The sequence below is a fragment of the Brachypodium distachyon genome, chromosome 2, assembly GCF_000005505.3.
Source record: "Brachypodium distachyon strain Bd21 chromosome 2, Brachypodium_distachyon_v3.0, whole genome shotgun sequence".
NCBI lineage: Eukaryota > Viridiplantae > Streptophyta > Magnoliopsida > Poales > Poaceae > Brachypodium > Brachypodium distachyon.
In genome coordinates, this window is record NC_016132.3 from 58,842,261 (window position 1) to 58,865,167 (window position 22,907).

The 22,907-nt window shown below is 46.1% G+C and overlaps 5 protein-coding genes across 5 annotated transcripts; 2 read left to right on the forward strand and 3 right to left on the reverse strand.

Moving 5' to 3' along the window:
* The first annotated feature begins 116 nt into the window (after nucleotides 1-116).
* On the forward strand, nucleotides 117-1,422 carry LOC100839898. Its single transcript, XM_003565128.4, has 2 exons — nucleotides 117-432; nucleotides 1,204-1,422. Exon 1 carries the CDS (start codon nucleotides 250-252, stop codon nucleotides 421-423), a length of 174 nt encoding a protein of 57 aa, XP_003565176.1. The 5' UTR covers nucleotides 117-249; the 3' UTR covers nucleotides 424-432; nucleotides 1,204-1,422.
* A 511-nt stretch (nucleotides 1,423-1,933) lies between these two features.
* LOC100842646 (very-long-chain (3R)-3-hydroxyacyl-CoA dehydratase PASTICCINO 2A) lies at nucleotides 1,934-4,413 on the reverse strand. Its single transcript, XM_003567491.4, has 8 exons — nucleotides 4,050-4,413; nucleotides 3,851-3,962; nucleotides 3,642-3,749; nucleotides 3,471-3,524; nucleotides 2,788-2,858; nucleotides 2,551-2,632; nucleotides 2,351-2,447; nucleotides 1,934-2,256 (listed from the first exon to the last, which is right to left on the reverse strand). The coding sequence occupies exons 1-8, from the start codon at nucleotides 4,109-4,111 to the stop codon at nucleotides 2,186-2,188; spliced, it is 657 nt and encodes a 218-aa protein (XP_003567539.2). The 5' UTR covers nucleotides 4,112-4,413; the 3' UTR covers nucleotides 1,934-2,185.
* Nucleotides 4,414-8,058: 3,645 nt separating this feature from the next.
* On the reverse strand, nucleotides 8,059-10,096 carry LOC100842955 (dof zinc finger protein DOF3.2). Its single transcript, XM_014898380.2, has 2 exons — nucleotides 9,704-10,096; nucleotides 8,059-9,459 (listed from the first exon to the last, which is right to left on the reverse strand). Exons 1-2 carry the CDS (start codon nucleotides 9,764-9,766, stop codon nucleotides 8,482-8,484), a joined length of 1,041 nt encoding a protein of 346 aa, XP_014753866.1. The 5' UTR covers nucleotides 9,767-10,096; the 3' UTR covers nucleotides 8,059-8,481.
* Nucleotides 10,097-14,792: 4,696 nt separating this feature from the next.
* On the reverse strand, nucleotides 14,793-15,463 carry LOC100840199. The gene is made up of 2 exons (XM_010234578.3): nucleotides 15,262-15,463; nucleotides 14,793-15,153 (listed from the first exon to the last, which is right to left on the reverse strand). The coding sequence occupies exons 1-2, from the start codon at nucleotides 15,394-15,396 to the stop codon at nucleotides 15,097-15,099; spliced, it is 192 nt and encodes a 63-aa protein (XP_010232880.1). The 5' UTR covers nucleotides 15,397-15,463; the 3' UTR covers nucleotides 14,793-15,096.
* Nucleotides 15,464-19,615: 4,152 nt separating this feature from the next.
* On the forward strand, nucleotides 19,616-21,712 carry LOC100840508 (probable E3 ubiquitin-protein ligase XBOS31). Its single transcript, XM_003565130.4, has 2 exons — nucleotides 19,616-20,089; nucleotides 20,215-21,712. Exons 1-2 carry the CDS (start codon nucleotides 19,772-19,774, stop codon nucleotides 21,253-21,255), a joined length of 1,359 nt encoding a protein of 452 aa, XP_003565178.1. The 5' UTR covers nucleotides 19,616-19,771; the 3' UTR covers nucleotides 21,256-21,712.
* The last annotated feature ends 1,195 nt before the right edge of the window (nucleotides 21,713-22,907 follow it).

Below are 22,907 nucleotides of genomic sequence, written 5' to 3' on the forward strand. Positions count from 1 at the left end.
GTCCGTTCAGTAATATATCGGCCCAAAAACGCTTCGGCCTAAAAAGAATCGAGCCAGTAAGCCCAACGGCCCGGCCCAGTAAAACAGGATAGGTCAGCCCACCTATGTCTTCTCGTCTTCTTCCCCTTGCCCTCGCCGCAACCGCAAGCGCAACCAACCCTCTTCTCCTTCTCCACCCGCAGCGCAGCCAGCCACGAGCTCAAATCTCAATCGATCGGAGGAGGCGGAGAACCGGAGATCGGATCGGCGATGGCGACGTTCGACCCGTGGCCGGTCTTCTTCCGTAGGGAGTGGAAGCGCAACTGGCCCTTCCTCGCGGGCTTCGCCGTCACCGGCTTCCTCATCACCAAGATGACCGCCGGCTTCACCGAGGAGGACCTCAAGAACTCCAAGTTCGTCCAGGAGCACAAGCGCCGAGCCTGACGCTCTCAGGTCACCCTTCCCCCTGCTTTCTTCTCCCTGCTTCCCGTCGTATCCTGCCGATCCGCCGTGCAATTAGGTCTTGGTGACCCATCCAGCGCTGTTCGTTCGCTCGTTCGTTGTCTTCCTGCCGTATCCGGGCGCCAACGTTGCGTCGATGCGTTGAAACGAGGCAAGACCAACTGAGACCGAGAATTGCATTGATCGTTTGATCCTGTGGATGGATGTTTGTTTTCTGCATAGACAGTAGGTCGTAGGAATTGCATCCCCTGACGCAGTCATTTTGTGTTATCCTTCTACATGTATTCTTAGGTTACTGTGGTTCTTAGGTTACTGTGGTTTGTTGTTTGGATACGTAGCAGCAAGCTTCAAGATGTTGATGCCATTGCAAAATGACTTGTCTTTTTTTGTCTGGACCATGAAAATGATTTTCAGATGATTCAATATGGTGTTCCTGTTTTCTTTCCTGGGATAAGCTGTTTCAGAAAAACACTAGTAAACCATTTTGGAACTACAAACAGCTGCCGTTTATTTACGCTTTACTCCCAACAATAACATGGTCAAAGTGCTTGAAGGATCTAGTTTGTGTTCATTGTCAGTCTTTTGTCATATTGCCATGAATACAGTATCTGCTTTGGTTGGTTGCTGAGCTAACCGTGAGTTTATGCCCTCACATTGTTCAATGTTCATATGTTGACATGCTGCAATTGAACCATGTATGCTGCATAGTTGCCTACCACAAGGATCAGGTTACTGACAGGTTGATGATTTTGTTTCCTCCAGGTGAAGGAATGGCTGCTGCAGTTCCCAGTCATTATAAGCGTGGTCGGCAATTTTCTTACGTTATTTGAATGAATTCACCAAAGGAATGACTTAGTCTACCCAAGTTTCTACTGTAATGTTGTAATAAGAGGCTTTTGAATACCTAAACCAACAAATGTCAGCTCCAATCTATATTTCAAGTCAGATTATTGCATATCTTGTTTTCTTTTCACATGGTTATGCTTGGGGCAACATTTGCGATGTGGTGACTGGTGAAAAACCAGATCCTTTGTTATCATATCACCATTGTGCGTTGCTGTGTGATTGATGTGTCCTGTTCTTTTGGGGGGTGGGAGGTAACCTGTTTGGTTTGTTGTGCGCCTGATAAATCACAATAGATGCTTATAGCTGATGTTCATGTTCTTTCCATCTGTAACTTTGGCTATGGCGACACGGAGCATTGTTGGAAAGGGTAACTGCATCAGGTATATGCATGATTGTCCGGGATGTGCATAACTGGAGCAGAGGCTGCCCATGTTGCTTGTTTTTGCAATGTGAAAGACTGGAATTGTTCATGCCGCAATTCACTAGGCAATTGGTGGGAGTGCAGCTTGTCTGGATTGCTTGATTGCATTTGCAGCTGTTGAACAATTTAGTTTTCCAGTGGAAAGGAAACTCGATCGTGCCCCTCAAGGTGCAGCCAGGTTTATTGCTGGAACCTGGCTCCCAATTCTTCACAGATTCATGGGCATGCACAATACTTTTGTCAGTTTCACATTCGTGGGCTGTCTCTGTGTGAAAAGTTCCCCGACATCTAGTAGGTGATTCAACAAAGCATGCATTGAACAAGGTCTTTTACAAGTTGGACAAATGCAAATTCAGCGACAATCACGCCCATGGGATGGGTTAGATGATCCTCTACTGCAGCTAGTGCCCACCAAGAACGTCTGATTTGCTGATGCAGCGGCGAGCACCCGAATCTTGGAAGAGATGTCAATGATATTTACATGGTCTTCAACTTTGAAAGTGCTTTCTTCCGCTGCCCAAGCATGTAAGTATACATATGCGGGCTCCCTGCGGTGAAAAATTAATTTAAATTGTCAATATTAAGACGAGCACACAGTGAAGTTGAATGAACGGAAATTGATGCCGGGGACAAGGGAGGTACCTGGAACATAAATTACAAGTGCAAGGATTGATGCATAGAGGTAATCAAATGAAAAGTTCCATTTATTGGGCATTCTAAGACAGTACTTCTCTGATGCCTGCAATTATCAATTTGAGTGCAAAAAGCATATTAGCAACATAAATTATGTTGATGTACTGATCAGTTACCTTGATAGATCTCCTCAGAAATTAAGAGAATACCTTAATGAACTGCAATGCAATGTATATCAGGCCAACCTCGCTGCTGATACCAGTTGGGTACATGACTAGGAAGGAACTATACCTGTATAAATTCAGGTTTGATCTTTTGAGATAATGATTCAGGTCTAATGGTTGCAATGTAAAGATCTTCTCTTTTATGATTGATGCTGCTTTAAATTAAATAAATACGTGATCTTAAGCAAAGTTAATATTGGTAGCAGTGTAGCTTAGTCTCACCTAAGCCATAGAAGCCATGACGGAGCGGATCCAAAAAGCTCTTTTGTGCCGAAGAAGGAATACCTGATAATCTGCAATGCGACACCCGACACTCGAGTAGTTAGGTGTCTGGATGCTGCAGAATTTGTTTCTATCCATGGAGTGTGAAGTGGTAAAATCATCTATATCAGCGGGCTCTAAGAAAGCATGGGCCGTATGAATATGACATGGCTTGACAACCTATGTATACAATACGCAACACACTTTATTTGTAATCCGCCGCTTTAAAGCAATTATTCCCTAGTGGTTGCTAATGTTGTGTTTCTACAAGAGCATCATTGCACTGAAGCCTGATCCACCTCATTTGCAACTAATTGTACTGAAAATAGAAGGCATGATTGAATCTATAAACTGCAGTTACGCACACATTTTAGTGCCTTTGACTTAAAGCTGATTTCACTCATGTAACAGTATAGTCAATTAAGCTAGGACAATCATGTGTTAATTTTCTGTCATTAGTATCTTAAAGTTCAACTTGGAACAGCAATATCTTCATGCCAAAAGCATCCTTGCATCACTTTAGGAAGAGATTTTCAGTTAGTCTGACAACAACAGGTCCTGCCTCTGACATAGAGTCTAACATGTATTTCTAGTGCTTATTTCTGCAGTACATACATATATGCCAGTCAGTCAATGATGTATACCTCAGTGATAGACCAGCTGATGACCAATGAGCTCACCAGAATGTGTGTCCTGACCTGCAAGCCCAATCACAAACAGCATGAAGCAAGATGAGCAGCAAGAACACACACGGCGGCATGGTACTAATGGCAAAGGTAGAAGATGACTGGGAGAGCAGTGTGAGCCATGGGCACCTCAGGGAAGCTCCAGAGGATGCCCCAGGTGACGAAGAGCCGGGATCCGATCTGCGGCAGCGTCGCCGACACCGGCGACCTCACCAATCCCACCAGCCCGTGAAGAATCTGACGGAGAGAAGAAAAGAAACAGCTCTCAGAAGTCGGACAGATCAAGACTCGAGACACGGCAGCTGCAAGATCCATCTATCCGGCCGGCAAGGTAATACCTCGAGGACGGCGGCGGTCTGCGCGAGCTGGAGCGGCCTCTCGACGGCGGCGTACACGCCCTCGTGCCCCGCCCCGAGCAGCGCCGTCACGGCGTAGTACAGCACCTGAGCCCTGCAAATCCATCAATCAATAATCAATCCCAATCCACTGGCGAGGACACAAGAATTCCTATCGTGGGAAGGAAGGAAAGGGACGAACCATCCGAAGAAGACGGCCCAGTTGTAGACGGAGAGGTAGGCGCGCTTGAGTGCCGCCGCCATGGCCGCCGCCGGGTGTGGAGGAGACGATGGGCGGAGGAGCGTGTTGAGTTATAGCTCTCCGCCTCCGCGTGGACAGTGCAAGAAACCGACAGGGGCGGTTGGGGGTGGATTCTTGTCACGCCTCAGCTGTAATTGTAGAGCAGAGCTCAGCCTCAGTTCAGCTCAGCTGCCTGCTACCAGCACCATTAATTCAGTACTAGCAACCAATTCTACCAGCCAAATCAATGCAGCAGCAACCACCTGATTCACACACTGCACTCACTCGCTCGCCGAGCTAGAGGAATCCCCAACGGAATCGAGTTCGTCAGCAAGTTCTCGTGCGGTTCATCGGTTTTGTGTGCGTGTGCATGCGTGCACAACTCTGCTTCTCATGTAATGCTTCTAGATTTCTTCCTGGCTACAATTTTCTGATTGATTGGTTCATGGAATGTTGCAGTCTTGCAGAGTGCACGGCAGCTGACCGAATATAATCAAATGATATCTATAAATAATCTATAAATTGATTATGAAATCCTTGATATCCGTCGAAGTTTATGCTTGATGGAATTGTTTCTCAACTTCTCCTTCGTGTTCATGCCGAATAGGTCGATGGGGACGAATTCTGTTGTCAGAACTTGATGTTTTTGCAATGCCAGCAGTGGTTAGGTACGAGAAAACGTCGTTGTAAGACAATTTGACAATCAAATGATGCCATTCGTGCTGAAAGGAAAACACCGCTTGCTACCTCATCATTTTCTACCATGCATGGAGACTATCTTTGGTACACTCCGTCCCAAAATAACTGACGTGGGACGGAGAGAGTGTAAAAAAAATATGTGACAATGTTAGATAATTTATTGATGACAAATTTGTAAGAAGGGTGTTATCTCTAAGAGGGATTTTTAATTTTCAAAAGGAATTAGGTGTAAACTGAAATTGGAAATTTGAGACGGTATGATATAAGGTTTTTTCAATGGGTTTTCCGGTACCTGATGGCACAGACAGCCAACATATAAAACAAAACTATATATGTACTCTCGTCTGAGCTATTCTACGGTGCCCCTAAATTAATTTAAACCGTCCAATTTTTTGATCTAAAGGCCCAGATTAGCAACTACTCTTTGATACTCCAACTAGGATCCACGGAGTATGGCAGTGGAGTATCAAACAGACAAGGGTAAAGATGTAATTTAACCCGATAAGATTTGCGATTCAGCCGCCAGCGGCCAACCACCCTCACCTGCCGCCGGCAGTCAGCCCGCAACGGCAGCAGGGTATTCCGACCGTCTCCTCCTTCCTCCTCTCCTTCTCCCTCGATCTCATCCAGGACGATGGCGCCATGGTGAAGACCACATCGGATGCCGCGCACCCGTGCCGCGAAAGCCGATGAGCCAACGAGGAGCGCGTCAGCCGCGACCAGGGCCTCCGCCTTGGCCCTCTGAGGCGGCGGTTGCCAGTTGATGTCTTACTTGTTTGCAGCGTCCGACGAGCGCGCACCTGCGTATATGCTAAACGCCGTCGTGGCTCCTCGTGGTCGGCAGTGGCTCGGGGCCAGGGGATGGATACACAGTCCGCATTTTGGTTTCAATCTTGTCCCATGGATGCTGCCATGCCGCTAGGCTGGTGCTGCTCCGGTGGATTGCCGTCGTTAGCGTCGTGTGGAGGCCACTGGATGGCTGGATCAAAGATTTGAAGTGGCCGGCGGATGCTTGGTCTCGGTCGATGCCTGAGAAGAGACCTGCGGCGGGCCGCCGACAGGAGCATACTCTCCGTTTTTTTTTATTAATGGAAAAGTCAAAATTGTCCTTCTTCCCTAATACTCCGTTCAGACTAATGGAGTATTAGGCACCGTAAAATCTCTCATATATATACACAATATGACATCGAGTTATTCTAAAGTACAGGTACTGATTGCCAACATATGCATGGATCAATGCTGTCCAAAGGGAACGATCGATCGACAATCCTACACAATCTCTAGACGACGAGATTCGTTAAAGAAGTGAGAAGCTATAGCTCTAGCTGGATATAGGAGAGTACTAGGGGCATATATTTGTTGCAGGTTACATCGATCGTGTAAACAAGCATCCATGCATCGGGGAAGACGAAGATCAAAACATGAACAAAAGCAAAGATCCTGCATGTGTTTTGCCATGTTTGGTCAGAAAAAAAGAAACAGCAATCTGAAAATATTCCTCCAATCCAACCCAATCAAATTAATAGTTAATTAGTTAAAGACCAAACCATAGAGATGTGTGTGTGTGAGATAGAGAGATCTAGAGAGATAAGATGTAGATGAGTAAAATGGTGCATGTGCATGGTGGTTAGCTTTATTGCCCCAATGGTCAGGAGTGTGTGAGAGGGAGGGCTGGGGAAGAAGGCTGGAAGGAGAGACTGGGGCAGGCAGGGAGCTGCCACCTAGGCATTGGAGAAAGCATTCTTCAAGTAAAGCATGAAAATGAAAGCAAGTTAAAGGCAAAGAGAGAATCAGATTCCCCCGACGTCCGGCCGGCCAACATGCCTGCCACATGCACTCTTCTCAAGGAAATTCAGAATGCAGGATCTTGGACCATTCCATGCATGACCACCATCAACACACACAAACCCTAGCTCTACCAAAGCACAGACCCCTTTAGCTTTTTGTGCCAGTTTTGCTCCCCCTGTGCTTTTGGGCACACCAATACTGTACTATAATTCTTCATCATCATGCATCTCCTATGGACTCAAACTTCTATGCAAATCCATATATATCCATCGATAATAATATATGCATGTGCATGGTTTTGGGTGAGCTATAGTAGTCCTGTCCGGTTGTACTTCTCATCGATCCCATTTCATGCATCATATATGTTGAAACTACCAATCATATGCTGCTGATGCATCAAATCAAAAGAAAACAAATAATGACTTTTGTTCATGTTAAGTTTATATATGATCATATTTAAAAGAGAATTTCGCACATTTGTTAGTTCCAATGATAAACGTGGATTCATACTATGCATGCATGTGTCACACATTTACAACACATGTATGACAAATGTATAAGGCAACCCTAAAGGAAAATTTGTGCTATTTAAAGAGGCTGCAAAGTAATGATAAATGTGTGTTGTAGAATCCATTTAAAAAGGTATATTGTAAGAGATAGCAATATATTGCTACTGAAAGTATTGCACTTTTATACCTCCTACGTATGTACATATATACTCTATATGCCCTACAAAGATACTTATATTCCTTTTGCTACTTTTTGTGTCTGCATCATGCACTCATGTGCTTGGGGATTCGATTGCAGGGCCGGTCGAGATACTGATCAGCTACTATAGTATATATACACCCCTTATTAACGGTACATTATTGGTTATTTGATCATTAATTTACACATTAATCTTTTCATGGACTATCACATCCTTTGCACATATAACGCATGCAGCGTGGCACACCCTCGCTCCTTTTCGATCAGTTTGTTTAGACCTATCTCAAAAAGCGCTAGATCAAATTATGATGCATTGTGTATTATTCAACTGTATAGAAAAAAAAGGCAATTTAAAGGGCCTAGCATTTTGACTAAAAAAGTTACGCTACTCTTTCACCAGGCCACTTACAAGATGAGAAGAACTTGATTAACTACTAAGAACTTAGCGTACATTACATCAAGATGACATGTCCAATCAAAATAAATTCAGCAACAATTAATATGCTCTCGCGCTCTTCAATCATAAATCGGCTACATTACACAATTCAGTGCATATAGATGGATGATGATCACATAGAAAAAAAAGAGTGAACCACCGAAACGGTGTACAAGTGTAGATCTCCATCGATCAATGAACAAGCTAGAAAACAACATCTTAGAGTCATTTTACAAAGGTAGATCAGATATGACATATGAGAAAGAAACGACAACACAAAGTATTAGATTATTGATGGCACGATACGATTGATCTAGAACATAAGTGTACCCACAGACAGAATGCATGAAAAAACGTACTAAAATTAATTAGAGCTATAGCTTAATTAGATTGGAATAGGATACCATGCATGCATAACGAATCCCAGCATGCATGCAGATGCAGGAGCAGGACTGACGACACACACACTTAGCAGTTAAGTAAACAACAAACAACACAAATTTAAGAGCTAGCTAGTGACTGATCCATGAAACACTCGAACAAAACAAAGGTTTAACTAATTCTCGTATGCATTGATATCCCCCGCCCCCCTCCTCTCCATCTTGTAAACATATCCTGAAGATTTTATACACACCATTAATCCCTCGTTTCTCTCCATGCATACTAATCTAGCTATAGCTAGCAAGCAAACAAGCTCTGTTGATCGACCATGAATTAAGCTCGATCGATCGTCACAAAGAACTTGCATGCAAGATGTGGTAGCTAATTACCAGCTGCACTACTGCTTGAATAGAAAGCATAGCCGCCGCCGCCATTGACGACGTGCTGATGATCTCCATACATGCTGCCATTGCCGCCATGCCTGCCGCTGCTAATTTGCGCGTAATCCTGTTGCTGCTCTGAAGATCTCTTCCCCGGCGCCGGCGGCAGCTGAGCCATGTGGTGGCCGCCGCCGAAGTGGGCGTTGTCGTCCCCGGCGCCGGTGTGCAGTCCCAGGTGGAACATGCCCTGCATCGTGGCGGCCGGCAATGGCATTGGCTGCCCCATGCCCATGTCCATGGCCTGCAGGAACGGGAAGCTCTGCTGCATCTGCTGCGCCCACTGCTGCTGCTGCTCTTGCTGCTGCAGGAACGGGAAGCTGCTGCTGCTGAGGCCAAGATCAAACATGTTGCTGCTGTTGTTGTTGCTGCTGTTGTTGCAGAACATTGACTGGAGAGTACTACTCTGCGGCGCCGCTGCCGCAGTGCTGCAAGTAGTAGTGGTGGCCGGCGCCGGAGAAGAAGACGCAGCTGCAGCAGCGGAGGTGGAGGAGGATTTGGGCTTGGAGGAGCGCTTGGCGTGGCGGCGGTACCCGCCGCCGACGGGGACGTTGCGGAGGGCGCCGCCGCGGGTCCAGTAGCGGCGGCAGGCGCGGCAGAAGTGGCGGGGCTGGGTGAGGGAGTAGTTGTTGAAGTAGCAGAACTTGGTGTTTGTGGAGTCGCAGCGCGGGCAGTTGAGCCCGGGCTCCGGCTGCGGCACGCGCGCCAGCCGCGCGCGCTCCGACATCGACATCGCCTTGCTGCTGCTGTTGTTGTTGATTGCTGCTTCATCCCCTCCGGCGCCGGCCGCCGTGGGCGCCATTACCTGCAGTCCTCCTCCTTCCTGATGGCCCAGCTGGTTGTTGCCGTTGCCTCCAGCAGCAGCAGCAGCTGAAGGGGAAGAGCTAGTGAGATGGTCGCTGCCATTAGCTAGTTGCTGGAGCTGCAAAATTTACAGGCAAGCATGTATGTCAGCAAAAGATTGATCGATGCATATTCCAGGAGAGGGAGATACACATATGCATGATGGCGCAATCAGCAAACCCTAGCTAGCCAGTAAGTATATATGCTCTCTCGATCTCCTTTCTCTTTGTGTGAACAAAATCTAGCTTATTGAGGGAATAATAATCAATAAGCTAAGATATGTAGCTAGATCGAAGAACTGCAAATTAAATTGAAATTTTTACCTGGTTGTTGTGGTTGGTATTCCAGCAGCTTGAGGAGTCTAGGAAGGCCGGAGGGAAGATCATGCTTCCTGCTTGCTTGATCTCTTGTTGAGTAACTATCAAGCAGCTAGCTACTAGAACTAGAGCTTGAGCTGGAAAAGAGAGAGTTGTTGAGACTTGAGACAGATGTGTTTGGGCGGCTGGAGGTTGGAGAGATAGTGGGAAGCAGAGACTTAGCGGCTGGGGAAATGGAATCAGACCAAGGCAAAGAGAGAAGGAATGAGATGGAAGCTAGGCTAGCTAGAGAGACAGGGAGGGTCTAGCTCTTGACTGCTTTTAGAGCCGGCCCAGCTGAGAGATGGAGAAAAAGCAGAGAGAGAGAGAGCGCCAGGTTGCAATGCAAGTAGCTGCTAGCAATTATAAGAGAGAGTGAGAGGAGGACCTCATCTTGTTGTTGTTTGGTTCCTTTATTTTGCAAGCTTTTCCTTTTTCATCTTCTTTTTCTGGTGAGCGCTGACGGGGTTGAGTGAGTGCTACCCATGCTGATGATGCATGCAGGTAGATACTGTTTGCAATAGCTTGCTAATTAGCTATATATAGCTAGTTTTGTTGTCACCATAATTAATTGATTTATGGACAACCTCATACACTTCTTGATTTGGTACAAACTTAAATTCCACGATTAATTAATTAAATAATTCGTAGTGCATGTGTTTGGGTTTATTTCAGACCGGATTCCACTGTCAAACAGATAACATAGCAAAAAGGTCGTTTCACCCTGCACACACTTGCTCTTGCAGTCCTGGGCAGCAAGAACACACCCAGATCAAGCCTAATGGCAAGAGGTTCCGTTAATTTGTTCATTTGCTTTCGTTGTCGGGCAGATTTTGTTTATGACTACCTTGGTCAAAAGGAGCACAATTACCGACCAAGTGTCCGTATTTAGTTTGGGTGTGTGGCAGACTAGCTAGTCATCCATAATAAGGGCCGCCTCCATAATAAGTGTCGATCTTAACTTTGGTCCGGAAAACTATAAACATAGGTATCAGCAATTAACAAGTCAATAAAAACACTAATTAAATGTCTTTAAAATTGTACACCTAAAAATCAAAACTTTCCTAGAATGATTGAAGTCCAAAATGCCGTCAGCATGAACAAATAGGTGTTTGAATCAAGCCAGTCAGCATCCAGCAAGCTTAATTATAAGTTTATAACTCATATAAGAGCGAACTTAAGAAGAAGCAAACAAGCTGATGGGATATCAGATGGAAGGACATGCCAAAAATTCTGAGATGGTCACTGTCTTGTCTCCATCTAGCCACTGTTTGATTCATGGTACACTCACTGTGCCCGTCCACAGTCCACACAATCCATAATCGCAACATCTCACCAGTTAATCAAGATACTATTTCATAACACCACAAGTCTTTAATGTTCCAAGGACATATATAGAAAGATTAAACTAATGGTTAAATTGCACATCACGGATTATGCTCATACTAGCATAGTGACCCCCCTCACCAGTGGCTGGCTTCTGGGAACAGCCACTGGTGAGGGTTCATGGAACTATGAAAGAGGCATTTTGTAGTAGGCTATGGAATCACTAAGAAAAAAATTATAGGTAAAGAAAACATGATAGTCAAACTATGGGCCAAGCTTGATGATAGGCTTTGTTTGATTTGAATTATGAACCCAAACTCATGGAAATTGGAGAGGAGCAAAAAATAGTAGAAAATTGGGAAACATTATGACTTGCTGTTATAACTCACGGATTTGCAAAGTTTGACTTGTCAAGGGTGAGAAGAAGAATGTTCGGAAGGAGTGAGCAGACAATCGCCGGATCCAAACTTTATAAGTAGGAAGATATATCTAAAGCGTCTATTTTAAGAATGGATGCAGTACTTAGAGTTTGTGCTTCTTTTGTGCGTTAAAGTGGTTGAAAACTGAGAGAGAATAGAAGGAGTGTGCCAAAAAGGAGAGTGCATGTGCATACTTCAAATTGATCGGTCGCTAGCTAGTCAGATGATAATCAGAGGTGCCTTTTCTTAATTACAGAGGTTGAAAACTCAAAATACTAGTATGATGGAGACATCTTATCTAATCAGAGGTGCCTTTTCTTACACTGCTAAGCAGAGGTACTTAATTAATCTAAAGTGCATTATAAAGCAGATCCAATTAATTAGTGATGACACTATTGGAGTTTAACAAAGTTAGGATTGCTTAAATATGCAACTTTTAATTTCTAGAGGGTATCAGGATCGAACAGACATTCTGAGAAGTAAACCTTGAATCTTTATATATGAGTCTTTCTACAGTACCCTAGAATTAAATTAGACCATATATTTTTTAAATCTAAAGGCTCAGATTTGTTGATACTCCCAACTACTCTGATTGAGGCGTGTAGAGTAACAGTATGGAGTAGTGAAAGCAGCGACCTGGAGTAACCTCCCCCCTCCCCCAAACCACACACGACCGTGCCCCACCACCGCATCCAACTCTGTAGAAGAGCTCCCCGTTCGCAGCAGCCGCCGCCGGAGACCACCGCCGGCTCCCCTCCTCCTCCACCCCTGCCCCGACGGCCTCCCCTGGCAACTCCACCCACCGTGTCCCAGCTGTAGCCACATCGCAGCTTCGCGTCCGCCCGCGCTCGCCATGGTCGATGTCCACGGTGCACTGACGCCGGCCTATTGAAGCCACCCCGAGCTTGTCAAGCACCTCGAACCACCTCCTATCTCCCTCAATTACTTCGGGCTAGAGCATATAATCAATCTCACGCGTCTCCACACGCTCTCTAGTTAAGCTTTGGGCTGGGCGTAGGATGGCAGCGGCAGCGGCGTGCGCTGGGGCGAGGGCGGCGGCGGACACAGAATTAGGGAGGAGAGAGGGAGACATAGTTTTTCCCTTTTTTTTTACTAATGCAAAAATGTGAAATGACTGATATGCCCTTCTCTAATACTCCATTGGAGGTGGATGGAGTATTGGGCACAGAAGAATTTGCCTTATATATTGATCGAGTAGTTTTCAGTTTATTCGGTAACAACATGTACTTTCTCCGTCCAACAAAGAATGTTTCAACTTGACTAAATTTGAGCATCCTTATTTTACTTAGACAGATCGATCATCTAGATATTCAAACATCGCACTAGAACTTAGTAAAAAGCTGCACATAATTGGATACCCATATATATGTTCGCTCAATAATTAATCCCAGTATATATTGAGGTATTTAAGTGTGATATACTCATATGTTAACCAATATCAATCTCTAACAAAGAGCTTAATTAGCATATTGACTAATATAGTAATTAAGAAATGCACCAGTTATCTCAACCAAAAGTCTGAAGTGATGGAAAGATACTAGCTAGACAATTTATCTGCCCTTTGGCCTACTGTGACGTTTGTTTGTGGAGCCACAAATATTATTTTTAATATTGTATTTGGCCAGGATTTGAACCGAGAGCTCTGATACCAAGTTAATTATTGAATTGTATGTCAACCAAAATCTCTCAAACTAATGAAAAAAGACTAGACAATTGATTTCAACACCGACCGCCATCCAACCAGAACAGGTAGCAGGAACATTTGTGGAGAAGACCAGAGAGAGGCGCTGCAAGACGAGAGGCACTGGATCGGGAGAAGAGATCTGCGTTGAACCAAGAGAAAGAAGAGGAGCGAGAGCTTGGTGTTACATATGTGACTATGTTGTTGTCCATCAACTCGAAGTCATGACTCGGGCGAATGGCTAAAACCATCGTGCTAACATTGTTTGAAGAATCATCACGGCGTTTGGATCGTCTTTAATTTTCACACCTAGAGAAAACGATAGGACATGGTATAAGGAGATAATGGGTCAAGTAATTAATTACTAGTACAGCTTTGCCTCTTAACACTAGTTATACGGAATCATCTTTGCTTTGAGACCGGCCGTAAAATATTTGTAGGAGGATATACGCCGAAGCAAATATGTGCATACTAGTATATCTTGATAGAATCGTGCCACCCTAGCTATTTGCTAGTACTAGAAAAGGATGCCAATACAATTAAGCTATCCACCAGAAGAGAAGAAGCAGTATACTCATACATTGTACTCCATGCATGCATGTATGCTAATTAATCTATATATCCAGCCGCGCTAGCTAGTCAATATGCTTAACATGATGATTATTGTGTTCCTGGCGTGTGACTTTTTGGAGCAAAGCTCGCATCTCAAGGTTGGAAGCTCGCAGCTCAAGGTTGGAAGCATGCAACTTCCTCATCTCCTCCCGGATCCCCTTGAATTCTTCCTCGTTGGCCTTCTTAACATTGTACTGCACCTCGTTTCGCACCCTCGGACCGAACACCGCCAAAGCAAAAGCCGACAGACCCACAGTTAACATCCACGATCCCTTTGCAATATAATGCACGCAGCCATCAATCAGTTCAGATTCATTATCCATATCATGGAGCTAGTACTACACTAGTTAAGCATCATACATCGATAATATATATTCCCTCCGTCCCATATTAAATGACTCAAATATGCTTAAAAAACGTTTAGATACATGTAATAGAAAGTCACTTAATATGGGACGGAGTGAGTATCAAATTGAGAGTAAAATACATATGCATATTCAGAGAATTGAACCTCCATTATCTCGGAGGAGGCAGAGCAGGAGGAGGCCATGGAGCGTTGGATCACGGCGGCGGACGGCAGGCCGGCGACGAGCCGCTGGCGAGCAGCGTTAGCGGCAGCAGGTAGGCAAGAGCAAGAGCCGGGCCGGGTGTTTCCTGGACCGTGTCCACATCTGACACCCTTCCGGGCCCAACAAAGTCATCCTTACTTCTGCCCTTTTCCTTTGCTTGAGAAAAAAGAAATTTTGATGTGTTTAAATGGTGGCCGAACTATACCCTACATTTTTTTTTATCATGATCCAAAAACTGGTGTTTGTTACCAAAATTTTGGTAAGCTAATTCCTCTTTGACAAATCTAGTTTGTTTTTTCTTGCTTCTTTGTTGGCCAACTCTCCCAAGCAAAATCATAACAAAAATAAATTTCGTCCAGCCAATTCTTGGTACGGTAAACGTAGGCTAGATTCTACTGGAACTAAAAACAACAGACAGAGCCGTCTCGGATAGTTGACCATCCACACAATTTATCTGTGTATTATGATCATGGATGTTACATGAAGGGAGTGTCGATTGCTGCTAGCAATTTGACCTGTAACTCATGTGTTGGGTCATTCGGACGATATCGAAAGCGAGAACCCCAGTCAGGGTTTACAAGTTTTGCTAGCTACTCAGTTCGAACCCAACAATCCACAAGATATGCAATTACCAACTGAGGAGAGTTTGAATGAAAACATATAGAAAGCAGAAATGATCAACTGATGCTCTCTCAAGCGCAAACTCCGGCTGGCCGTGGCCCGTCTTCAAACTCAGCTCTCCTTGCCACTGCCGCCGCCGCCGTCGACGCTCTCCACCGCCGGAATGGTCTGCAGGATCACAAAAAAAAACCAAGAGATGCCAACATGGGGGTGAGCAGGCTCGCAGGCATTGCGTCGAACAGGTTGCGTGCATGGGCAAGCAGGGGGTGGACAGACCATGTCGGGCTTGTAGATGTTGTGGACGACGGAAGCCCCGGCGAGGAGGGAGACGACGACCACCACGGAAGACCACGCCAGCGACGGAGTCCCCGTCGGCAGCCGCCCGCCGCCGAACTTCTTGCCGCCGCTCATCCTCCCTCCTTGAGCCGCCGTTGAGAAGATGGTTGTGCCTGTGTGGAATCTGAAGAAGAAAGAATCTACTAGCAAAACTAAAAGGAGGTGTTGCGTTTGGGCTAACTGAGGATGGGCCTTGTACAAATGGGCCAACCTCGCTGAGTCCGGACGATGATTTGGCCCATTGCAGCTGCCCAATATTGGATTATTGATCGTGTTGTCTATATTGCAGATTCTTTTTATTTTTTATTTTTTTGCGAATGTCTATATTGCAGATTAATTTGCAGCCGGGAAGAAATTGGAGGAGGATGGAATCACACGTAGACACAATTACACGTATATACGCCATGTCATTATCTGATGATTCATCAGTTGATCCAAGTTGCATTATTATTATGCTGTTGGTAAGAATACAATCCTGCATACATACATGTCGACTGGTGATTTGAAACTTGACGTGTCCGTCGCAGCTCATGCCCATGGGGACGATGAGAGCGAAACATAAACAAATAATTTGTACCAACGCCAATGTTGCTAGTCCACGTCATGCATGCAACTTGGTCGACCTATTGCTATATATTAGGCTAATTACTTGTTACAGTTAAATATATACACGACAAGAAGAAGAAAAGTTTATTTTTTGTTGTGCCGCTTCCTCTCACGCCTGCAGCACGCCGTACCGGTGGCAAGCATGGCTGTCGATATTTTCTTTGGCCATTCCTGCAAACTAATCTTGGGTTTCTGTCGAGTCATATATGCTGCCAAAGAGACAGCGAATAAGCTAATGCATATATGATCGAGCAGATAAATATGAGTTAGCAGATCTTAGATGCAACTGCTCTGCTCCTGCCCGCTGTGTATACTGATATATCCATTGAGCTGGGTGGATTAGATCTTTCTGGATCGGAGCCAACATGTTACTAATTTCTTGTCCCCACTGCACACATGATTTAGAATCGAACACATACCAGGTCTACGTTCCAACCGAAATTTAGAACAGACTTCACGTGTGTATATAATCACCAAGCTTAGCTTAGCTTGGATAGATGGTAGGTGTTGAACAATGACAAATCAATCACCGTGAATGCATGCGCGTATAGGACTGCTGGTGGCTTAAAATGAATTGATCGACGACCAATATGATATGTAGAGTTGGTAGTTGCGTAAGAAGCTGGATTAATTGGGTTGATGTATAAGATACGAATAACGAATCAATTAATTATGGATTAGAAAGAGTAGCATATATGACATGTGGTTTTACTCGTTCTTCGTTGAAGGATCCGTTGGCATGCGAGTAGAAGTTGCAACTTACAAGGGACAGAAATTCAAAACCCGGTAGCAACTAGCTATACGGAGAGTAACGACCCAAAAAAAAAGACATGCATGAAAAATACTTAAACGGAACAATTAATTGAATGCATGAAAACTACTAGTCGCACAAAATGGCTAGCCCACCATATGTATGGGCACTAGAGCTAGCTAGCAAGTGGCCGGGGAAAGAGCTAAAATCGATATAAATATGCCTTGTTTTGTTCCTTTGAAAGGGATTTTGATCGATCTTGATGTGCTAAGTTGTCTGGTCGTGCCACCTAGCGATCGATCGAGAGCTAAGCTAGGCCATTCGTACATGTCGATCATCGATCTCCGAAGAATCTAATACTAGCTGCGGCTTAATTGGTACATCGTCGATCTCATGGAATATTACATATGCGATAGATGCTTCTGAGTTCTGACGTACACGTACATGTATATCGATACTAACGATCGATTTGCATACACTTACGTGCTAGTCCAACGATCCTAAATTCTTGTCTCAAATTGTCAAAATATGGATGTATCTATTCTTAAAAAACGTCTAAATATATGTAATATTTTGACAACAATTTAGAATATGAGGGAGCAGTGATTAACAGGTGATCCTCTTGAGTGGGTCTCCTAATTATTCCCATGCATGTTAATCCCATCATAGTAAGATCAGGTTCAGTGATCAGCACGACGTACATGCATGTGTTGTTGAGGTATATTTTTTTAATTCGTTTGTTAAGGGGTTAATTAAGATCGGTTGGGCGTGATTTAATCCTAGCTAGATTCAGAGTGATGGTAGTACTACGTACCGCTACTAATTAATTTCCCACTTTCTTATAAGAAAAGAAAACCACAAATTAAGCGGTGGGAAAAGGTACGGCGAAAGCAACAAGCCAACAAAATGAACAAGAGATATGCAAACTACCAGCATTTTTGTGTGTGTATCCTTTGAGGATATGGGAAATGTTTTGTTGATATTTTGATGTAGTAGGCACATAAATTATTGACGAGATGAGGTGCATTTAATTAACACGAACGGACGCGTGATTAAGGTAGGAGGGAACACGCTAAGTAACATTGTTTAGGATCGGTCGCACCGACGCACGTGAATTAAGGTAGGAGGGAACCCACTAGCAAATTTTAATTAGGTGCATGCATGCATCTCTCGATCATATATGCACCTAGATTTTTATATGGATCTTCACTTTAGGTTTTAGCTTGGCAATTTTATTTTATTTTATTTCGGAATTCCCATGAAGCTTAGCTAGCTGTTCATCGTTTCTAAGCCACGGCATAGAGAGGACCGAAGGACATGTAAGCTTCATTAATGAGCAGGCAGTAGTACTAAGCTAGCCAGGATGAGATCTGACAGTCTAGGACGTAGGTAGGGTTGGGATCCTGTCAGGTAGACGAATTAGTAAGCCTTGGCTAGTCACATCCTAAGGTGCTGTCAGTCAAGAAAAAGGTAAATGAAGACGACGAAGAAACAAAGGTCGATCATATCAGGGGTCAAACGCAGACTGTCAGCTTGTACTCCTATTCAACACCTCCCCTGATCTTCTTCCAGCTCGCGCGCCTTTTCACACACACACACAGGCAGCCAGGCAGAGACTTCCACGCACACAAAAAAGGCATTTTGAATTTCTAGCAGTTCCCAAAGTACTATAGGTTTTATGTATGTCACATGAGAGGCACAATTCCTGGTTTTCTGAACGGTATGAATCCAGGCTTCCATAGCTAGATCAACAACAATGATGTTTAGTTCTGAGCAAACGAGTGTTTAGAGAGCTTGAAATAATGCCTTGTGTAAAATTCTTGCAGTTGCTAGCAGCGATCGACTATCTTGTGCCTAAGGCCGTGTAATTACAGAGGGAAAGTTTTGAACTCAAACTTGTAGAGCATGTTTTCCACACTTTCACCTACTGCGCGCAGGTTGTACCGCAGGCCAAGCTTAAATTCAGACAAGAATAGCGTGTCAAACAAAAGATGTCCAAAAGCCAAAAGGAAGAGGAAGCAATGGTGTTCATGTTAGTTACACTGCTGTCTTTCAGAAAAAAAAGGGGAAGAGTTTTTTATTTGAAAGAGAAGCTTATGCTATATAATTAGGTTGGAGAAAGGCAGTTAATAAGATATGGTGATGGCCCCATGGTTAATTAGGCATGGCCTCTCTTTCTTGGACAACATCGATCGACCCCTCCACATTTCCATCACCAAATATTAGTAACACGCACCTAATAAATAATGCCGCATTAAAAACACTAATAAACTCCGCCTCCGTTGAACACGCATGTGTGTCGACCGAATAGAAGAAAGGAAAAGGAAATCACGAAGCACCAACAGCAACCACAGGATGGGGAACCTTGCATGATTACCTCCCTTTGATTCATGATCGTTTGGTCTGAAATTAAAGGGCGCCGACATGTGGTCAACATCATGCCATGCTGCGCCAATTCACAAACCTTCAATTAGCGGTGCGTCTTAGTACAGGAGTACTAGTTTCCTGGTCAATAAGATGCTTTGAGTAGGTACAACTTACTCCCTCTGTCAAAAATATACAAGGACAAAAATTCTAACCTGGGACGTCTAAAAATGCAATAACAATAACAAGTTGATCCTTGAGAGTTGAGATCCCATCACTCGTCCCTATGTACGTCGTTGCCAAATTGATTCACCACTTGCATGAAACTGCATTTTGTTGAGTTCAGCTTACTTAAGAAACATAAGGCAACTTTGGGAGTAGAAAAAAATATTGAAATTTGAGGCACCATCTACCATGGGGAAGATATTAAAAAAAAAGAGTACAGTAGTAATAAGCCAAGCAGCACATGTGGCAAGAAAAAAACAAAACCGTGGAAAATATCTGGAGAGAAGAAAAAGAGAGGGAGATTTAAAAAAGGGGGAGAAAACGCCAAGGTGGGTGGAAGTCAAGGCAGCAAGGAAGAAAGATCCAAGCTTGGCGTGCTCCATTAAAAAGGCACTCTCAATTCTTCTCAGGCCAAAACTAAACCTGCCCCCGGCCAGGCCGCGTCTTCTTCTTCTTCTTCCTCCAGACCTTCACGGGGTGGCCGGCGGCAGAGGTCGGAGGGCGATGGGGCACGGGCTGAGCTGCGGCCGCGACGGCGAGGAGCACGAGTTCTTCCGGGCGGCGCAGTCCGGCGACGCCGACGCCATGGACGGCCTCCTCGCCGGCGACCCGTCGCTGGCCCGCCGCGCCACCATCTACGACCGGCTGACGCCGCTCCACGTGGCGGCCGCCAACGGGCACCTGGAGGCGGTGTCCCTGCTCCTGGACCGGGGGCGGGCGGCGCCGGACGCGCTGAGCCGGACCAAGCAGACGCCGCTCATGCTCGCCGCCATGCACGGCAAGCTCGACTGCGTCCTCCGCCTCCTCCACGCCGGCGCCAATGTAAGTCAAGTCACAGCCGCCGCCAATCCCAATTCGACCCCTTCTTCTTCCTCTTCGTCTTCTACCTCGCGATTTCGATTCCTACCGAATAAAACTTACTCTGTTTTTCTTCTCTTTGGTTTCAGATCTTGATGTTCGATTCGGTGCACGCCAGGAGCTGCCTGCACCACGCGGCGTACTACGGCCACGGGGACTGCCTGGCGGCGATCCTGGCGGCGGCGCGGACGGCGCCGGTGGCGGCGTCGTGGGGCTTCGCACGCTTCGTCAACGTCCGCGACGAGCACGGCGCCACGCCGCTCCACCTGGCGGCGAGGCACGGGCGCGCCGGGTGCGTGCACGCGCTCCTCGACGCCGGCGCCATCGTGTCGGCGCCGACGGGGTCCTACGGGTTCCCCGGGAGCACGGCGCTGCACCTGGCGGCGCGCGGCGGGTCCCTGGAGTGCGTCAGGGAGCTGCTGGCGTGGGGCGCCGACAGGGTGCAGCGGGACTCGGCGGGGAGGATCGCGTACGCGGTGGCCGTGAAGCGGCGGCATGGCGGGTGCGCGGCGGCGCTGGACCCCGGCGCGGCGGAGCCCATGGTGTGGCCGTCCCCGCTCAAGCTCGTCGCCGAGCTCGACGCCGGCGCCAGGGCGCTCCTCCAGGCCGCGCTCGCCGACGCCAACAAGAAGATCCTCACACGCCTCAAGGCCTCCGGCAACACCTCCGCCGGCCGCGAGGAAGAAGAAGAAGAGGAAGAAGAGGATGAGGAATTGTGCAGCATCTGCTTCGAACAGGCGTGCAGCATGGAGGTGGAGGACTGCGGGCACCGGATGTGCGCGGCGTGCACGCTGGCGCTCTGCTGCCACAGCAAGCCTAACCCGGCCACGTTCACCGCGAACCCGCCGGCGTGCCCGTTCTGCCGCACCTCCATCTCCCGCCTCGTTGTCGCCGAGTCCAAGGCCAAGGCCAAGGCGGTGGCGATCACCGGCGATGAGCTTGAGGAGAAGGCGGCGGCGATGGTGGGATCGCCGCGGCTGAGCCGGAGGCGGTCCAGCAGCTTCAAGGGGCTGTCGTCCGCCGTGGTGGGGTCGCTGTCGTGCAAGATCGGCCGCGGCTCCGGCAGGTTGGCCGGTGACAGCAACGGCGGCGGGGGCGGCTTCCTCGACAAGCCTGAGCACGACCCATGATCATGATGAATGAATGAGCGTGACAGAAGAAGAGAGCATTTTGGAGCAGAGCAGTAGGCTCAAGTGAAGCAAAACTGCCGCCATTTTTTTGTGAAGATGGTCCCAGACGATGATCATGGAACAACCGAGTTTCCCCATTGCATCCATCAGAACTCGTGATCAAGATCCTGGCTGGGTACTACATGGGTCATCAAAATATCAAGGTTTTACCATATGGGCCGTTACCATATATACTCGGTAGTGTAATTTACAGCATTAGCAGATTAGGAAATTGAATTGTCAGTCTTGCGCTTGCTTATTGGTTATTTTTGGCTTGGCATGTTTTGGTTTGATCCATTCCATTGTATTGTAGTACTAGTACTATTGTATTTGTATGTATGTACCATCATCATTCATGTTATAGAGTCAATCATCCATTGGCTAGATTGCAATGAGACGCCAAGTGGTTTTTTTTTTCTGGGTAGTACTCCAGTGACCAACTGATCCAAGGAGCATGTGAATTGTATACTGGAGAGCAAAGGTGTAGTACAAGTGAAACATTTTTGTAAAGTTATCATGGGGCGCTGGGGAGCCGGGAAGCATGGCGATGGCATGTGAGGTGAGAACATGAGAGGGGGCATATCCCATCCCAGCTTTGGCATTTGTCTCATGTTTATGGATGGACTCCATCTTGGTGAATGCAATAGCAGTGTCAGCACTGCTCACTGCTCCCTGCCCTGCAGAGTTGGCAAATCTAATGGTGTAGCGCTATCATGTGGGCATTGTTTTGTGTGGTTGTACCTGACATGTCCTGCACACTGTGGATCCTTAATCACCAGGCTTAGCTACTGCTGCTTAATGGTCTATTTTTCTTGGTAAACCAAGAAGGAAGGGAGACTGAAATGAGGGCAGTTGGGTGGTCCTGACCCAAGATCCAACGGTGGTCAATGCGTTCCAAATCCAGGCGCAACAACAACTGGAATCATTCGCCGCATTGGACCATTCCAAGAAGAAGAAAGCTCCTAGTCCAGGGTACAGTATAACTGTACAACTAGCAGCTGAGATCCATTTCCTTGAAAAAACTAAATTTGATCCATTTCCTTTTGTTCCCAGATCTTAATCGAAACCGAGTTTTTTTTTTCTCAACTGATCCATATGCATGTTGTTGGTTGCACAACGCAACCTTATAAGATGAAAGATGACTAAGATCTGAAGCATGGTCCTCTTAACTAACTAACCGTCCGAAATAGGCCGTGAGCAGAGAAAATTTAAGGGAGGGAGAAGCCAATGGGCAATGGCCACTCGCCAGTTGTTGTTTCTTTGTTTGACCATCATATGGTGTTGGAGAAACTTGTACAACGAATTCCAACATCACATGGCGTCATAAGATGCCATGACCAAGTAGCACTTCAATTCATGCATATGACGGAAGCAGCTAGTGTAGATATTTACAAGGCCCTATCATTTGAGCAATAAATTTGGAGATAAAAAGAATCTCTGATAAGTGTGATGTGTGCCTTTTATCTCTTTGTACTTAGTGCGGTGTCCACCTGCATAATTAGCACTCGGTCTGGCTTCTCTATCTACACTATCTAGCTGCCAGAAGAGCAGCCGCTAGGACCGGACTTTTCGGGTGACGCCGGAAATTTGCGAGAAATTTTTCAATCTAGTTT